Source organism: Falco cherrug, chromosome 6 (assembly GCF_023634085.1).
Source record: "Falco cherrug isolate bFalChe1 chromosome 6, bFalChe1.pri, whole genome shotgun sequence".
NCBI classification, from domain to species: Eukaryota; Metazoa; Chordata; class Aves; order Falconiformes; family Falconidae; genus Falco; species Falco cherrug.
This window is the reverse complement of record NC_073702.1, coordinates 59,270,928-59,290,440: the sequence shown is the minus strand read 5'-3', so window position 1 is coordinate 59,290,440 and position 19,513 is coordinate 59,270,928. Positions and strand designations below refer to the sequence as shown.

General features: G+C 36.6%; 1 protein-coding gene across 1 annotated transcript in view; it reads right to left on the bottom strand.

Moving 5' to 3' along the window:
• The window catches only part of TRDN (triadin), a 235,131-nt gene that overhangs the window by 45,159 nt on the left and 170,459 nt on the right, over positions 1–19,513 (bottom strand). The window contains exons 25-26 of the mRNA XM_055715002.1: positions 18,982–19,032; positions 9,329–9,358 (exon numbers count right to left, since the gene is read on the bottom strand). Coding sequence (XP_055570977.1) covers positions 9,329–9,358; positions 18,982–19,032 — 81 coding nt within the window. The remainder of the gene's footprint in view (positions 1–9,328; positions 9,359–18,981; positions 19,033–19,513) is intronic.

Below are 19,513 nucleotides of genomic sequence, written 5' to 3'. Positions count from 1 at the left end.
AAAGCCTGGTTCATCTTTCATTAAGGAGAGCACAAATACTTTTTAATAGATTTTCGAAGGGACATTAGACAAACACATCCATGACATTACTCTGTAACAATATCACAGGCCAAAAGAGGAATCAAGATCAACAGGAGTCTTTTAATGGAATTTTCAAGATTTGTGCCTTAACCTTCCAGTTTCTACATCATGATGAAGGATAAATCTTTGATTTCCTTATGCAAGCTAACTAAGTCTATTCTCCCTGAAAATGAACTCCAGGCAGACTAACTATTTGGCCCTTCGTCATAAATGGACATTCCTCCTTCAAAATTCAATGGGAATACTGTAGTCTGCATGAATTTAAGATGACACATCATTCTACCTAATCACCAATGTGCTGTTAATTAAGGTTGAATAAAATGGTTTTGTTCTAGTCATTGTAAGGTTTTTCAGACTGTGGAGCAACTGTGTTATTAAAAATTCAACCAGGAAAGAATGTATTCCTTATTTTAGGCCAGTTCAGAACGTCTTATGTGATAATAAATTTGGGGGGGGGAAAGGATTATTAGGATTTACAATTCTGTTAAAGAGCAGCTCTCCACCTTTCTGAAGTTATTGTCTGTACTCTTTGCCACTCAAAGGAGAAGTCAAATGTTCCCACAAGCTTTCTAGATCAGCAGACCTGATCCTTCATATCTGCCCATGTCATACTCAAGTCCAGCTGGCTGGCTGAGCAGCTGGCAGACTGGCTGTGCAGAAAAAGAGCCTAATGACCATGTGTCTAAAAAAATGACTCCTCACAAAACAGATTTGCTGCAGCAAGCTTTCTGTAAAAAGAATGGCTTGTGCTCGCCCTGACCCTGCTCTACATTAGAAAATTACCTTGACAGTGTATGGCCAATAGTTACCCTATGGATATATCGAAGCAAAGAAAGCAAGAATGTAGTGGTGGCATAAATAGGGGAAGCTGGTGTATGATTACATTGAAGTGTGTGTTGTGCAGATCCTTACAGGATCTCTTCATTGCTTACAGCATTCATTTTACATTTCTGGTTTACTTTAAATCTGGCATTTTCCAGGATATTTGGCCAGGTTTCTACACATTAAGAAAGTGTTATCCAACATTAACATGACAGGTATGAAATACTAAGTGATTCATCTAAGGCTATCTGGAAGGTTTGCAGGGAAGCAGACAGAGAACTTGAACTTACAGCTAGTACTCTCGCTCCTATTCATTTGTGGGGAGTGCTTGTCTGGGTCTGTGCAGCACCATAGACTTCCTCGGACCACTGTTTCAGCAGGACTCGTGTGACTAATGAAGATGATACGGTAAATGGTTAAGGCAAACCCTCCTAAAATGCTGTGGTTTGCCATTACAATTAATAACTAACCACTGATATTAGACCCTGTAGGGTATTCATTTGCAACTTTCTATTGCTGCTTTCCACCAAAAAAAAGTGTCAGGCTGCTCTCAGAGTTCCTTCTGCCTTATTTCTATTACCAGAGCAGCCTGGTCCAAGGTATCTGCCTTCATACAGTTAGCATGTTTGTGTCCTCTCTTTGGTTTGCCTTATACTTTGGGACTGCATAGTGAAGAAGTAGCTGATTCTTGGTTTGGGGAGATTTTGCTGTTGTTGTCTAGAAAAATTTGTTTTTTAAGACTTATTTTTAACTGGCAATTCAAGAGTACTTTATGTAACTGGGAAAAACAAAAAGCAGGTCGGAAAGAGGAGGGAAGGGAGAAACTTTAGCATGGCATAAATGTAGTAGAAATAGCAAAGAAGTACAGACATTTCCAACATTTTAAAATGATTTTTAATGAGAGGAATTGCTTCAACTTGAATCTGAGATGCATGCCTGTAGGGAGCATTAGTAATGATCCCAATCTTTCTCTGTTTCCCAGTTTGTGAGTTAAACAATAGAAATGCACTGGGAGATGTAAGTCTTGTTGAAACAGCAATCTTGCATGATAGCACTGAAAGCTAATGTCTTTAAAGTACTATAAGTCTTAAAATCCCAGGAGGACAAATCTTCCATCGACGGAGCTGGAAAGCATAAAATTTCAGTCAAGTGTAGATGAGGTACATATACTGCATTAATGCATTTCATCTTTAGGCACGTGTGGCGAAAGACCTGATGAGCTTCTCTCAATATCATCCTCAGCTTCTGATGTTTTCATGTGCTCTTCCCTGAAATTGCGGGATGGGAACATACAGATGAGGGACAATATGCTTAACAAGCTTTCACTTTTAGAAGTATCAAGTTTACGTTTGCATATAGCTAAGGCAAAACATAGCCAAGCTCAGCCCGTGCTTTATTGCAACACAAATTACTGACTCATAAAGGGTAACTGAGTGAAATCGGGCAGCCTGAGGTATGTAAGATGTTAGAGTGATGACATATTTTTCTGAATATTGACTTTAGTTCATGCAAAAATAGTGTTGTTCATTCTAGATAAAAAATTGGAGCCAAAAGGAGCACCTTTTGCAGATGTTAATATTCACTAATAGATTAATCTTCAGTTTACTTCATAATGCCTGTTATTTGTGAAAGGTGTCAAACTAACCCCCGGGATCCAGCTTCCATGAAAATACTTCAGATATGAACTTGGTTGAGGTCCTTAGCTATGACTGGATTTCTAAAAGAGTAATCATGGTTGAATATATATTTGCATATTTTATTAAATAAATGTAAAATAATAATCATTAAGACAAGAATAAGATGGCCTCACAAAAATCTAGAAAAGAAGAATTTTGGAGGAAAGATTAGTTGATATTAGGAGTGGAAAACAATAAAAAATAATTAGCTTTTGAAAAAAATGGACTTTTCCCAACATGCCACCCAAATTAAATGGTGATTAAAACAGAGGGCTAATGACTAGCTTCCAGAGGCAGAACATCCTGAGCCATCTTCGTTCCTCATGAAATGCTGCTGATCACTGTTTTTGCTTTAATTACAACTTTGTAAGAGCACATTTCTGAAAATGATGTCTGCATAGATAAAAAAGGAAATGTAGATTACCACTAGAAGAACTGTTCATTCTGGAATTGCATCTGAATAGAATACCTCTGAGCATTCATTTGCAGACATCTTTGTGAAGAGCATTAAAGTAATAGTTTATCCCATGTGGAAATTTTTAGCTGATTAACCATGTGTTAAATGGGTATCCAGATGTTTAAGCATATTATGCTGATTGACAGGTGAAAGTGTTGCTGACATAATGCCAATATACATGTGTTACACCTAACTTATAGCAACAATATAGGCCACCAATTACATAGATCAGTTTCCTCAGAAATCACAGCTGTTTCATAATCATTAAAATACTAGTTTAACTGTCTCCATTTTTTGGTAGCAGGGGCTGAATAAATTACTGTTGTATTTTGAAGCAAGTAAGAATGATTAACAAAAGTGGTAATCATAACTGCAGTCAAAATGCTATGCTAGGTCTACCAATATGAATTGTTTTGCAGGTTTGTTGTTACATGAGATATACAAAAAAGTCTAATCTCAATTTTACCTTGAATGGACTACAAAGGTATAACCAATGACAAGGTTTAGATTAAATTGTAGGTATTTTTTAAATAAACATTGATGCAAGTTAGCATCATTAGTTTTATGTGCCTTGATTATGAGTACACTGAAAATGAGGTGCTAGGGAGCTAAACATGGTTTGCAGCTTAATATTAAGAATTTTAGGTTAAATATTTGCATTAGCCCCTCCATGTAAGTACACTGAGAGTGGATATTCAATCAGCCATTAAGATCTACAAATGACTTGCTGTTTTTTCTCATGTTTCTTCTCTTTTAATGTCAGATTCTTAAGAGAGGGAAGGTTGTTAAAATAATGAACAGTAAACTATCCCGATGTTCATTGCAGTTTGTTTTCTATTTTTGTTACTAAACCTAAACTATGTTCCTTGTTATAGTCAAGTCAGAAATACAGGTATCTCCAGGGGAAAACTCTTTTCATTCTGACAGATATATGACAGATGAAACACTCTCTGCAGATGCTTATTTCTCTCCATTAACTCTAAAGTGAGACTACGGTGAATAGCTTCAACATAGATGACTAACTTTAGACATCCAAATTTATATGAGTTAAAGTTTCTTAATGATTAAATTCATCTGAGGATCTAAAAAAGTCCTTTAATTTTATTAATTCAGTGAAAAGTCTTGAGCCCACTGCACTCATCATTCCTCTGCCTACTTTCTGCTTATATTGAGTGGGTGCTTGGGAGAGATGTTTTCTGCTCAGTTCATATCCTAACTGAAATATCTGCAACACGGAAAGTACATGAGCCTTGTCCTTCAAGATCTGGCCATCACTTAACAGAGGTTGTACAGATCATTACATCTCACATAACCCTGCAAAATGGACATAAATTATTTATGCTCCCCAAGACAGTTGAGACAAGGTAAACAGAGGTCAAGCAAACTTCAGATAACTCATGTAGACTTTTCAAAGCATTGTCCATATGTCATGCAAATTCTCCATTCATTAATATTCTTTGAATATGGCAGGCTTTTGTTGCTTCAGCATTGGAAGTCAAAGCTCACCAATCTATGGCTAGTCATCTATTAAATGAAAAATGTCTTTAGGCAGGAATGGATTTACACTGAAGAATACCTTGTCTGTAGTTTAAGACTCCTGTAAAGTGTTCTTAGTAAAACCACGTAATTTAGTTCTTAATCTGATTCAGAAAGGCAGTTAACCACGGGCTCGAAGATCCTCAGGGCTCCATCGTGTGGCTAATTCAATGACTGTTACCTCTTGAGAGATGCCTGCCTTCATTCAACTACCGTGAAAATAGCACTGCTGGTGTAAACAGCATAGTAGGATGTGACTTTTTATTATTTTCTCACATGCAATACTGAAATTTTTAAACTATTTCAATAAAATGCTTTAGAAAGTATTTCTCCTTCCCCCCTCCTCTGTTTTGGAACACACATTCTGCTAGGAGGCTATGTAATACACTTTGCAGTTATAGAGTTAGGTAGTCTGTTTTCTTATCCTTTGACCCATGTTAAAAAACTGCATAATGAAGGTGTGACCAGTGGCATTTGCAGCCGAGCAGAAACCCCATGCTGCCATGACCATTTGTTTTATGTACAAGAAGGCTGCCTTCCAGTTTTTCTGGTCAACTTCAAAGATAAGGAGTTCTGAAATGCATTTTTTGGTTTGGAAAACTTCTTGATTTTTACATGCATTGGAAAGAGACACTGCTGTGCCTTGGCCAGTTTATACCACACTCTGTATGTAAAGCAGCAGGTTCCAAGCAATGGATAGGGTACCATTACCAGGAGTAATTGAAAGAAATTGTTCTTTACTGGATTGGGAAAATTATGTAGTTTGGAGGCGGAATGTACGTCTTGCCCATTTCCTTCATTTGTTTGATATTGACTGCACTAAGACTATATGCAGTTTTTTATACCATGATGCATTTATTGAGAAAAGGTCAAAATGTGATTGTTCATACTCTCCTGTCAATTTATTATTGATGAAACTTGTCAGATGAATGTGGGTTTTGGCTTTCTAAAAACGATTAAATGAATTTAAGAGCAAGCTGCCAGAGCGATAATGCTGAAAATCAGAACAGGAGTCATGTAATCGACAGGCAACTAAGCTTTTACATCTCACTAGCTTACAAGTACTCAAAACACCTAACTGTAGGCAGTCTACATAGGAGATGAGACTCCCAGAAGACAACTACCCTGAATTAGGAGTGCACTGTAACTTGCTCTCAGAAGCAAGACTGCTCCCTCTCTCTCTCGTTCATCAGCTGTAAGGAGCCTGGAGAAACGAGCTTCCCGGCAACTCAGGTTCATGATTTACGTTAAACAGTTAGACTGTTCTTACACACATGCATGTGGATGCCTAACTCACAGGGATTATGCAATGGTTAAATCCTGATTGAGTTGACTAGAATCACAGAAGTAATGATTCTTCAGGCAAGTTTTCCTGAGACTGACCCAGAGAGAGAACTTACTAAGCTTGTTGAGGTTGGTTGCTTGGCATCCCCACCTTGGTCCATGCCCTCTTTAGTGAGAAATAAGGTATGGGAGCTATGAACTGAAAGGAGAAATTCCATTTTATCTAGAACCAGGAAACTTTGAATTGGCTTTAATCTGGCTCTATTTCATACAAAAAAACCCCAAAACAAAACAAAACAAAAAAAACAACCAAAAAACCCAACCCCAAAAAAACCCCAAACCCAACAAAAAAACCCCAATACTGTTTTGATTAAAAAAAATAGCAGAATTTCTTTCCTTTAAAAAGGGCACTTAAAACTGAAATATTTTGGTGTTAGAGCTTTGTTTGTTGTTTCCTGGACGTGCACTGAAACTGATGGGCTTTGTCTCATATCATCAGTAACTGGGTCTATTGTAATTCTCTTGAATCCCTGCTCGCAGTGCATTCTGAGCAAGAGTTAAAAATTTTCATGTACTGGCAGCCAGATTTGTTCTTGGGGATTTTAGAAAGTGCCTTCCCCATGCAAAGGGTTGCTACTTCTTGCCCTTTAGGAACTGACAATTTTTTACACAATCCTGTGACAGCTCCTCTATCCCACACACATTGAAAGAAGGCATAACATGATGCTGGAAGCTGAAGCTATTTTCTAGGACTTTGGTCACGAAGTCTTAAAGAGCTAACCTTTCAAACAGAAATGGTTAAAGCATAAGTTTCAAGCATAGATTGTGCCTTAAGGTTCCTGTTAGTATCATTCATTTTTTGAGAAATCAGTGAAATATATAAGCTTTGGCCATCTTAATGGTGTTCTTTTCTGTCTCTTTCAAACTCCATGTCTGATTTATACTATGCACAGAATGTACTGTCAATAGAAAGTGTCATTCCATCTTCTCTTCTCTTTTTATGATGGCTTGTCACTCTGTATTGCTCATTATTCTTGTTTTTCTAGATGAGGGGTGTGTATTTGAGTAAGACAGAAAAATTGGAGAACGCTTTGTATACAGTACAATGCTTATGTGCTGCATGATTTGCATGAGAAATAGTAAAGAAGTACTTGAACTGTGCATGCTACTACCACAATATATTTTGGATGATGAGCCAGTCAATTTAGAGTACTGCCTGGCTACTTCTATTATTTTTGCAGCTGGGTAAAACCCATTGTATCCTTAAGCAAAACCAGCAGACATTGCCCCTTTTTATTGCCAGTCAGAGGAATACACATGCAACTTGAAGCATTTTTTTATGATAACAGAATAAGCAGAAATAAATAAAACCTGATCATATTAGGAGTTAGCTAGTAACGTGCATATTTTCCTTGTGGGGTCTGCAGCAAGTGTGAAGTTAGATGAGAAAGCTAAAGCATGGCATGTTTGTTTTTTGGAAGAAGCTTTGTTACTTCTCTCCAGTAGTCCAGGTCAGTGCATATCTACTGAAGACAGAAACATTGCTGAAGCAATTTTCCTTAGTTACTGGAAAATTGAATTGGACTAGCCTGTTTTTCAGGAGAATAGCTACCTTCCTTGCTGACAATGTTGATTATGATCTCAGAAACCAGGAGATTTAGTCCAAAAATAAATAAAATTATGATATCAGAAGAATGACCAAAGCTGACTTTGTGCTTGCACCTCCATGTTTCTGTGAAATAGGTTGGTAGTAACCAGCAGAATGAGGTACACCGTGTCCTGAGCCAGGTGTGTGAAAGTATCTTACCTATACTTGTTGATAAAATCCTTTCAACAAATTAAGAAATCAGAGAATATAATTTTTTAGCAGAAAAAAATATAAAAAAGAAAATGAAATGGAAGAATTGAGCCAACTTCAAAGAATGTTAACAAACAATGCATTTCAAAATCAGTTTTGTTGGGGAAGATTATGCTTAAGGAGGAAAAGTCCTAACCCAAGAAAAATTAACTAAGGGCAAGCAGTACATATGTCAAACAAATTCCCTTAATCTTCTGTAAATGAGTGGACCCATAACCTGTGGCAAGGCTGACAGAAGTAGCACCCTTAACAGTTACCTCACTCCTTTCCTTCCATTAAGGATGTTAACAGTCCATGTGATCAATTCAAGGCTGTGAACACAGCAAGCATCTTGATGTCTGAAACCCAATGGCTGTAAGTGTAGCTGCCAGTTTTCTGATCCTCCCTGCTTCGTGTGCTACCTTTCGTGCCTCAGTTGTTGCAAATTAATCTTTGGACAGAATATCCTGCTTGATACCTATTAAGCATGGTTGGTTTTGATAACCAAAATTAATTTTATTATTCTGTTAATTTTCATGAGGTGAAAGTTTGGCTCCAGTGAAGTGAATGGGAATTTTGCCACTAACATCAACATAGCCAAGATTTCATTCATGAGCTGTTAAAACAGTTGAGACTATCATTTTTTTTTCAGTTCAGTTAACAACTCTGCATAGGAATAATAAGAATAAAAAAAAATATCAGGATTGAAATGTCTTCATGTACAGTCAGCAAAGTTGGCTCCATTGTCCAACTACGTGAACCACAGATTGTCCAAACTATTGTGAGATGGCAAAAGACATTTGCCCACAAAAAAAAAAATTAACCTCTATCTGTAAACTTCAGAAATAAAAAGCCTCCTTTTTTTTTTCCTCACTTACTCAATAGTAAATATCAAATAACCTCCTGAAACCTATGGAAAAGTTATGGAAATGTTCCCAGTTTGGTGAGCAAGAGATGGCTTATAAAGCAAATTATCAATGAAGTTGAATAGATTAAAGAAAAATATCACCTTAGTGCTTATATTTCATTATTTTTGCTGTTGAAATAAAATCAACAAATTACAAAAAAATATTTCAACTCAGCAAATCTCATTCTGGGAAAGAACACTGTAAATAGGTATTTTGGGTCTGCTAAATACGGTGTCTTTATTTTTAAACATTTTAAATAATGTTTTAGGTTCTGATTCAGGGCAAATTTTTCCACTAATCTGTTAAAATACCAAAGAATGACTTCAGCAAAGGTTACATGCATGCTCCATACACATCTGAAAAGAGGAAATTAAATGTGCCTGGGAAAGCGCCTTCTGCAAAGAACAAACAGCAGGTCAGCATGCACAGTGCACTCCAACTTTTGTTCTCTTTGACAAATCCTATCATGGCAACAAAGGCCTTTCATTTTCTTCCCGGTCAGAATGATGAAGTGTCTGATACTGGGCTGTGTCGGCCTGTGGTAAAAAGGAGCTAACAATGCTGGAAATGACAACTGTGTTATCACAGTAGGAGTAGATAAAGCCAGCTGATGGTAGCACATGAGGTGGTGTATGTCATCACAATTGTATCACTGAATGAAAGAAACATATCTCACAGCGGTCGCAGCCTGAAAGACACTTCAGTCAAGGGAAAATAATAGATTTACCTTTCTTCTCCCCCTCCTTTTTCATTGCAACTGAAATGGAAACAAAAATATGTATTTTAACAACTGCAGTTAATAACACGTAATATCAGTAAAAATAATTCAAACACCTATAGATGAGCCTTTTGTGTACATATCTCAAACTATACATATTTCATGCATGCAATATAGAAATAGATTTCTTTGCCAGATGAAGAAATTGATGATCAGAAAGATGAAGTGCTTCCTCACAGACACCCAGCTCTGCTATTGATGAGAGCAAATTGCAGTTTTCTAGATTCTCACACTTAACTTCAGTCACAAAGTCATCATTCCTCCCAGACTCTAATACTGGGAGATAAAGGCACAGACCGAATATTTAAAAAATCTACAATGAAGAAGGAGAACAGGCTGGAGTGGGAAGGCATGAAAGTGTAGTGGAGGTCTAGAGGAAGGTTATGAAGCATCATCTGTTTAAGAGAAATATGTGCTTTTGTGCTGTTAAAGCTTGTAGTGGTAAAAAAATGCATAAAATAAGAAGTAAAAAACCACCTGAAGTCATGTTCAGGTTTCTAAACCTTTGCCTAACATGGGGAATTACAAGACCTGATCATGTAGCCATCCCACCTCCAGCTACAGTGAGTTTTATGGGGAGGAAGACTGGAAAACACTGGAAGGAAACTGCTGCTTTAAACTTTAAACCCAGTTTAAAACAAGCTGGAATCAGCTCCCCAGAGCAAGCTGGGGACCATTGCTGTATGACCAGTATTCAAACTCTGGAGAAAGAATAAAAGTCCCCCAAAAGCTCAGCCTGGGATTCCAATAAAACATTGCATGTATCTGTAATGGGTACTGTCGAAACATACCAACATTTTACTCAAAGTACTAAAAAAATTGTCTAAAATGGGAGAGCTACCTGCATTTACAGATGACTGCTGCAATCCTGATGAATCTGAGCCAAACTCATACTTACGTTCATTTGAAATCCATGCACTAGCCATTCCCCAGCTTACATTTATAAGACTGAACCTTCTAAAAATGTAGTAATGATGGCACTTTATTTTGAAACATGCCTGTTAGAAGTGGCAGTGGTTAACCTCTGCCTTAGGTTTGCACTTGTGGGCAAAAGAAGACAGAGGAATTAAAATTCAGAGCTCTTATTCCCCAGAAAAGAGTGCTCAGCACCAGGCTGCTGGTATGAACAGACCGGACGCGACACTGGAACTGGAAAAGAAAAAAGCAGAAGTGGAGCTCTGCCCTTTGGAGAATGTGCTCTGGCCCAGGACAGAAATTAAGGGTCGTGAGGTCAAAGGAGGGAGCAGGCACAGTCTCAAGTGTTTGCATTTTGCTGACCTCTGCCTCTTCAGTGTTCTTAAAATGAAAAAGTAATTTTATTTCAAACTGTTAGTACATTTGGATAAAGCAGATCAAAAAGGAAAAGTTAAACCTGAAATTAGTGAAATGTTATCTATCAATGGCCTGTGGCAAAAAAAAAAAAAAAAAAAAAAAAAAGATTCTGTTTTCAAAGATTTTGAAGTTTTCTACCACTTAGTCTCCTTTGAGAATGAAATACAGTTTTGCATCTCAGGAATGTGCCCAGCAGTAGCAAAAAGGTTTCATGTCTAGAATTAGTGAAAAACAGGCAGAAGGTTTCCAGAATCTGGTCCTCTTTGCAATCACTTTGCCTTCCTAGATGAGGTGCATATCAGAGCTGTGAAGTGCACCTTTCACAAAACTGTCATTACAGCAGATATGCTGTTCCCCGCCCCCCTCCCCACCCCCACCCCCCCCAGAAGCTGCTATAGAAGCCTCACTGACTTTTGAAAGGCATACTTACATTGCCACTCAAAGTGTTTTGGAGGGACTTTCAAATCAGTAGAAACCCCCAAAATATTAAGACCTGGGTAGGGCTTATAAGCAAACGTGCAGTGCACCTCTGGGCTTCTGACTTCTGTCCTGCCAGTTTATGGGATGTGGCTTACCACGTCTGGTCCCAAGGCAAGCACAGGCAGGGCAAGGTCCATCTGTGCCTGCCACTGCACTTACGGCTAGCTAATTTCTGTCATTATGCTATTATATCCTGTTGTGACATCTGTTTAAATTTTCAATTTGGCCACAGTTTTGCTGACGGAATGTACTGTAAATACTCAACAAAAGAGGTGGAAGAGACCTCATTCTGGCTACTGTTGCCAATAGCATTGCTCTGATCAAATCCTGTTATTCATACTTAAAATGACAAGGAATAAATGAAAAAGAGCATAGACACATCCTTTACATTGCCCTTTCAGAAGCTGAACAATGTGTTTGTATGTGAAATGCAGCAAAAAGATGGATAGATTACCCAAGGAATTTGGTTTACAATTGATAAAAAGCCAGATTACTTGCTGAGAACGAATGTGAGTAATATATTGTAGCTGGGCAGGGAAAGACATGAAATAAAGTAGAATGATGAGCTAGAAAATGTGATGGTCAGATATGAGAGATGCCTTTGGTTGTGTTCTTTTTTACCTTGAATATTTGGAGAAAGAACAAATATTTAAGCCTACATTTTCTGCGCTGTACTGATGAAAGGTATCATCTAGTTCTTGAATTAGGAATTTGTACCTACAAACCTGTTCAAAGAGGACTATATAAACAGCCTTAAATCACAATCTTCCTTTTCTAGACCTGTCCAAATCCAACCATACATTTCCAGTTAATGATCAAAAGCAAAATAAATTTATAGGATACACATCCCATTTTCAGGGATCATGAATCCAGATTGACAGCTCCTCTGGATATTGGAAGTAAGCACCATCATCTTTTATGTGTTGGTAATGGGGAAATAAATCATTATGAAGCATGGCAGACCTTGTTCAAAAATTTTTCAGTGGGGTGGGAAAATAAAGGAAAATTTCCAATGGCGTAAAGGTCACAAAAGTATCTCAATGTCATAAGTATATTTCATTGAGAAAAAAAGAATAATTCAAGTTCAGGATGGTTCTATTGTTTTTCACTTTCATCAGAAAAACTTGAATCTGGATCACCAGCAGTCCTTTAATCCCATAGACAGTGATGGTTCTGAGGGACATTTTTCTGAGCTGGTCAGCAAACAGAAACATTTCTGATATCTTGAAAACTTGTTGAAAATGTCTTGGAAACACCAAAACCTTGAAAACACTGTTTCTTACTCAACAATAGTCTGTTCCATGTAGGTTAATGACCCAGCAGTAGCCAGGAGCAGATATTTAGTCTGAATACTGTCAAAGAAGTGATTTCTTCCACAAACACTCCTGTTATTTTCATACAACAAGCAATTGGTTTTCATCCCGACACATGAAATTTAACTTCCTCTCTAAATTTGCAATATTTAATTATGAAAATTTGGGCAATGAAAACTGCATTTTGATACAGATATACAGTTCCTCTGTGATGTTTTTGAAGAGCCCTTGACTTTGATTTGTGATTTTCAATCTTACCATGATCATACTAATTAATCTCAAAAGTAATCTGAATCTTTCCTTTCTCCTTCTATGAGACCTTTGCTGTTCTTTCTTAGCCCACTTCAGTGCAACATTACCATGTGAGAGTTTTGTATATAGCACTACAAACGAGATGCATCTTTGATTTATGCAATGGCTTTAAAACACGGTATGTATATTTCCTAATGCATCTGCATATGGAAGAAATTTTTTCACTTGACTTGTCTGCAGTAATACTTAGGTGCTTTCTTGACTTTACATAGTTAATTTAGAGATAATTTATTTTTTAATATTTTCCCTCCAGTATATATTACATTCTATTAATTGACACTAAATTTTCTTTGACATCATGCTATCCATTCACTTTGTAAATTCAGTGTATCACAGCCCCTTCTGATCCTGAATTCTTTAACTAATTTTATGTCATCTGAAAATTTCATTACATTACTATTTCTATCTTTTCCTGTTAATTAAGGAACATAACATGAGTCCAGACATGGAATTGTAAGTAATTATTCTGTAAACGGGTTGCAAGATGGAAATGAATCAATTGCTCTCTGCTTCCTAATCAAATATTTATTTCCTTCACTACTCTTAGGCAGCAGCTATTTAGTTTCTGCAGTAATTCCTATACTGGAACTTTCCAAAGGCCTATTTAAACCATTCCATAAATGCTGTCGTTATTACTTTATTAAGATATTCAAAACATTTATTACTAAGACATAATTTCCTTTTGCAGAAACCATGCAGGCTAGATCTCTGTGATGTGATTTAAAAGTATTTGCTTTTGTTCTGATTTTAATTATGATATCACTAATTTTCTGACTGATTTTTAAATATCTGGATAACCCTAGCATAATTTAAAATATTATATATTTACCCTGATACACTTTGAGACAGACAGTAGTGATTTGGCTGAAGTTGGTAGAAGTTTTGTTTTAGTTCTTTCTTACATTTGTTTTGGTTATAGATATGTAAGTTATAGTAAAATAAGACCAATCACAGGCTCATCCCATGTCAGGCATTCTGTGATAATTATTCATAGTATATGGTTATCCTGAAGTAGAAAACCACCTCGTGTAGGCAGCTACAGCAAAGCCCACCTCACCATAAATTGTCCATCTGTTCATAGCTCGAGAAGAAGGTACTGTTTTAGAATATTTAAGAACCTTATAAAGTGATATTACTCTCTCGGGTCTTCTTAACAGATATTTTATCTCTCTCTTCCAGTCTTTTTGAATTCAGAATTTCTCTTATCCATGTCAAGAGAAATTTTCATCATGTTAAGAAACTATAGTTAAAAGAACCAGTATAGTGAGCAACAGAGAGGAGAATTTAGCCTTTAAATTGCTTGGAGGATCTGTGTTTAAAATGATTCTCATTCAGGAGCAGGAAACACCTTTCCTGCCCCTCTCCTCCTCTGTTGAGGTTTTAATGAACAGGTTTGGAGAAATAACTTCTTATTCAATTATCTTTATGCATTTTACTATTAATGGGCAAGGAAGATATTGAGGTTGAACTTCCTTGCATAACCTGACTATTCCTTTTGTCCTAATTTGTAAGACATAGCTGTCAGATCTAATAAGAAAAATGTAATTCGCTAGATAACTTCCCCAAAAATTTACAGTTTTTCTCTTTATTGCCAGCAATGCCTTAAAGAGAATATACACACACATTGTCTAAAATGAAAGCAACACAGGTGTGCAAGGTCTGTTTCAGATTATCAGGATTCACACTGTAATTCACACTGGAGTATCAGGCCCCCAGCAAAATCCCTGTGTAGAGGCGGTGAGTGAGTGGTTACGTTCCTGGGTTAAGTTGCCTTTGACTGTGTGTGGAGACTGGCCCAGCCTCTCATTGACAACTAAGGAAAAGGCAATCCTGACTAACAGCAGAAGCCTGACTTCTATCCCTGTCTGAATCTTTGAAACTTGATGCCTAAAACATATGAAGATGAACTCAAGCACACTCTCAAAGACAGGCTCAAATTTCTGTTTGAAAATATTACAAAAGGCCAAAGAGCAGGGCAGAGCTACCCAGGGATTTGATCTCTCTCCTGCATCAGAGAGTGCAAATCTCTTTTTGCCAATATAATTTTTCAGGGAGATTGCCCAAAGTACAAAGAGTTTTTGGAGAGGGACAGTTTTTTCCTGCATCCATATAGAAAAGAGTGCAATTGAGCCATAAAATGGCAAAAATCCAGAGGGAGCCTGGTTCTGTCAGCTGTTGAGAAGCACATCATCCCAGTCAGAGAGAATGCTGGGTTTTGATCTCAAATATTATGTGAAACAATACTATTATGCAACAAGAATTTTGTTTTATTGCATAGACGTGTATAAATAAAAAGTTAAAGTTATGCATTCAGAAGACTTTTCAGAGTGCTATTACAGAGACCTGGGTGTCCCAGCATGTAGCAGTCCCTACCTCCAGGAAATACCTTAAGTATCAGTAGACAGACTTTCATTTACAAATCTGTTTTAACTACTGAATGTATATTTCTAGTTATATGTGCAGATGCTACTTAATCAGCTTGAATATATTCCTTAAAAAAAAAAAGTAATAATCAAGTATGAAACCTTAAGGACAATGTTACACTTCATATTTTGCCAGAAAACATACCTCATCTTTAATTTATATATACTGTTTTTTGGAATTAAAATTTTATCTCCTTCTTTTTATAAAATTATATTCATTCACATTATGTAGGGTATTTCTGTTCTTTTTCTCTTATTTTCTAATTTCTTCTAGTGTCTATTGAAGACTTTCTACAGAGAAGTGCTGACTCACAATGGGAATTTTATACCTCCCACTACGACTCAGTCTTGTATTTATATATCTGTCATTATCTTGGTGTTGATTTTTAAAGCTCTGATCTTTTCTTGAAATGTTTATTATCAGCAATGTTCAGCAATAATGTTCTGTAATGGATGGACCATTTCAACAGGCTGATATTGCAGTTTTTATACACCTGATATATTTACCTTATGTTTAGGTCTTCTTTTATTCAGAGTTTTCTATTGCAATTCTATATTGAGCTTGTGTGAATTTGACTCACATTTCAAAAATGCATTTATCTTAACAAAGGGGTTACACTGTGGCCGCTTCTATTAATACAATTTACAGATTTGACAGATCTCTGCAAAGCAGCAAGTGCTAATCAAACCACTGCTGTTTCTCATGGTGTTTTTGGTTGGCAAGTTTAAACTGAAATGCCCACTGAAGAAGCTCCCTGTGTATTCTCAGTCAGATAAAAAAAATACCAGTGTTTGCAAAGGTGACCTCCTGCTTACACTTCTTTACAGGGCAATGACCACAAGATTTCTGGGACACTTTTCCCTACAGAGGCTTTTCACAAACTATCTGCCTGATATATGTGACATGTCACTTATCACTGTGAAGAAAGAGAGGTCTGGTGAAGCACAGCATCCCACATCGATGCTTAAAGCCACTTTATGCATTGGGGTTACACTCTTCTGACAGAATGTCAATGTCTTGTCATACATATTCAGTGTCAGTTAGTTGTATTTGCTTTTGGAAGTGCTGCATTCTTATGAATCCCAGCAGCTGAGAAAGGGCTTATGAAGACCTGCCACAGGGAACAGAAAAGATAGAAACAACTTTTAAAAACCTGCAGCCACTAAGCTGAACTGCCTTCAGAGTGAGCGTGTATAGATTTGCTGTGTCATGAAGTTTGGTGACTGGAAAATGACTGAGATCTATTGTAGACACTAAAGTGCTATCACTATGCATGTACATACACCCTGAGATCTTCCCACTCAAGTTGCACTTTCCTGTTGCAGTCTTGCTCCAAGGTCCTTGAAGGATCTGCAGTCCTGCTTAGAACAGCTACTTTACTGACCTGAGATACACAGAACTTAAAAAGAGGGCAGTTGGCCTGACCATGTGTTTGGCAGCAGCTCATCCAAGTTCTTACAGAGCTAGCTGGACTCAAAAAGAAACGCTGTCACTGCTGTGAGGTATCACTTGCTCTCAGTGAGCTGTGCAAGGCATCAAGTACATCCACAGGTGACATGCAAGGCTGTATGCAAGCCGATAGGAAAAACTAAAATGAGTAGTGCTCATTTCACTGGTAAAGGCTGTACAGTCTCAGCACCATTAGTTCCCAATAAATTACAGCATTGCTCATCCAAATATCCTACTGTTACTATAAAAAAACCAATTGATTCGAGTTCAAACTTCATCCAAGCCATTGCTCTTTATCAGAAAAATCACAGTTGTTTTTTATGTGACCTTGTACTGCAGTGGACTTAAACTCAGCATAAACGTTCAGATCTTGGTTCTGGTCTCTTGACAAGTAGCAAACTGTAAGACTGTAAGATGACACAACAGCACAGAATCTTTTACATCTCTTGCAGTGTTTTAATCTATAGGTTAAAAAGTTAGCCCATCTGGAAAAATCATGTGTGATATAAAAGTTCACTGGGAACATAGCTCATATTTTCTACTGCTGTATCATAAGGAAAATCTTGCATGTGTCCTATAAACTACTATGGGAAGAAGACTTAATTTTATAAAAATCCCCAAGATAGTGAGGTTAATCACTTCTGGGTACTGAGGTTCATTCTCAAATATACTGAGCACAAAACGCATCATGTGCAGTCAGTGGAATTCTACAATGTTTAAATAAACATGTCCTTTCTTGAAAGAACTCAGTTTGGAACTTGTTATTCAACAGATGTTTCACTGGCTGATCCAACTGAGTTAATTAAGTCCTTTTTAAATACTTGTTTTTTGTATGGTTGAGTGAGTGTTTGACACTTCACTGAAGCTAATTTATTAGCAGTGCAGCTAAAAAACTCTTACAGACATGTCTTACTTTTTCTAATATTTGATCTTTTCTAATAATTAGTATTTTACTTTTATTATCACTCCAATTTAAAAATATTTATGGTGATCTGAAGACAAAAATTAGATAAGGACTGCAATGGGAAGCTCAATAGTCAAATACTTAAGGGTCTAATAAATGTTTAACTCATCATTAACCTACCTATGTTTTACAGGTATGTTTACAAGAACCTACCAGGGAGACCATAGACCTTGCTTGCCTGAAGCTCAAAATAAAAAAAACCAGGTTGTATTAAACAAATAATCAATGTACAAAAAAGACCCCTGCACTTCGGTACTCCCTGTTGAATAAAATAAAAAGTACAATAATGCATCCCGATTTTGCTAATGTCATTCACCTTGGACTGAAAATTCACGTTCATCTACTTTGACTGTTTCAAAGAGTTCCAGACTATTTAAGCCGTAGTTCTTTTCATTGCACTTAAGCCTTCATTTTGCTTCAGAATGATACAACTGTGCAAAGTAATAGATTTCTACTGTACTGCTATATACTACCTATATACACTGTGTAAAACAGCTGCACTTACAAACCTGCAAATGTTATCTTTCATAGCTTTGTCAGAGAAAATATTGCTTCATTATTTCTAGTGATCCTTAGGGAAAATGTAAAGATAGAAAGTAATATTATTCAATTACCTGAAGTACTTTTCAAAACTGAGTGGAAGTTTTAAAAATCGACTGCTGTATTCCCATGGCTCAAATGACTGTTAGTATCTAGCAAGTTGTTATGTATTCTTATCCATGTCAAATTATTTGCACATTTAACCTGACAGACTGCTTTCTAATGAGCTAGTGGTATTTAATCAATATGCAAGTCGTGTCAAAGTAAAACTAAGTTTTGTTTGAATTTAGTTGATAGGAATAAATAAACATGAAAGTAGTTGGTTATATTATAATAACAGTTTTATCACTGCCTAAAAGTGCCTAATATTTGAGAGGTACTATAAATTGTATTTGATTTTTATTTGATGGCTAATGCTGATATTTCAATGTAAGAAGAGAGAGAGAAAAGCAGAATCAAGTAACGTGTTATGGAAGAAAAGTAAAAACCAATCTGAAATGACAAATATAAATTGAAAAAATGAGACAAAATTAAGAAAGAAGAAAATAAGTCCTCGTAACTTTAGAGTCTATAAAGTATCACTGCTACAACTTGCTTGTATGACCCTATATATACCTCTTATTTATCAGCCAGATTAAATGAATGTCCAGCAGAAAAAGATGCCATTCAAGGATATTTATGGATGGCTAAGTGAAGAAACTAGGATTTAATTTAGGAATACTTGCACAATGGATATATTCTCTCAACTGAATCTTATGTTAAGTATCAGCTCAGCTTGGGGTTGTTACCTTTTTCTTTAGTCATAGTTGAAGCCTTCATTTCTTTTCCTTTTGAATGGTCTGGAAAAGATAACAAACACAATAATTGAAGGAGAAAGTTAGTAATATAAGTATACACTGTGCCCATCAGTACTGTAACAAACATGCATAACACCATATCAAACAAATATGCAAAAGAGGTAAGTGTTAAGAATTAGAATTTTTGTTCACTTCAATAAAAGGCTCAACTTAAGATTTGAAAGCAAACAAAAACTAATTCCCACTAAATTAGCTGGTAAAGTTTCTGCGGTTCAAACCATGCACTCATTCCTGTGCAGCTTATCATTTCAGCCTGCCATGTGAATTCAGTAACAGCTCTGCTACTAATTCACTCAGAATAGACGAGCATTCCTGCTGCAGCATTGGCTGTGAAGATCAGGCAGTGGTTAAAGAATACCACAGTAAGGGTTAAGATCTTATTATCTCTGAATTGTATCAGACACTGCTCTTTCAATACATCAGATCTATTAAGTGAGAGGAAGCTACGTTTAGCTGCATGTCA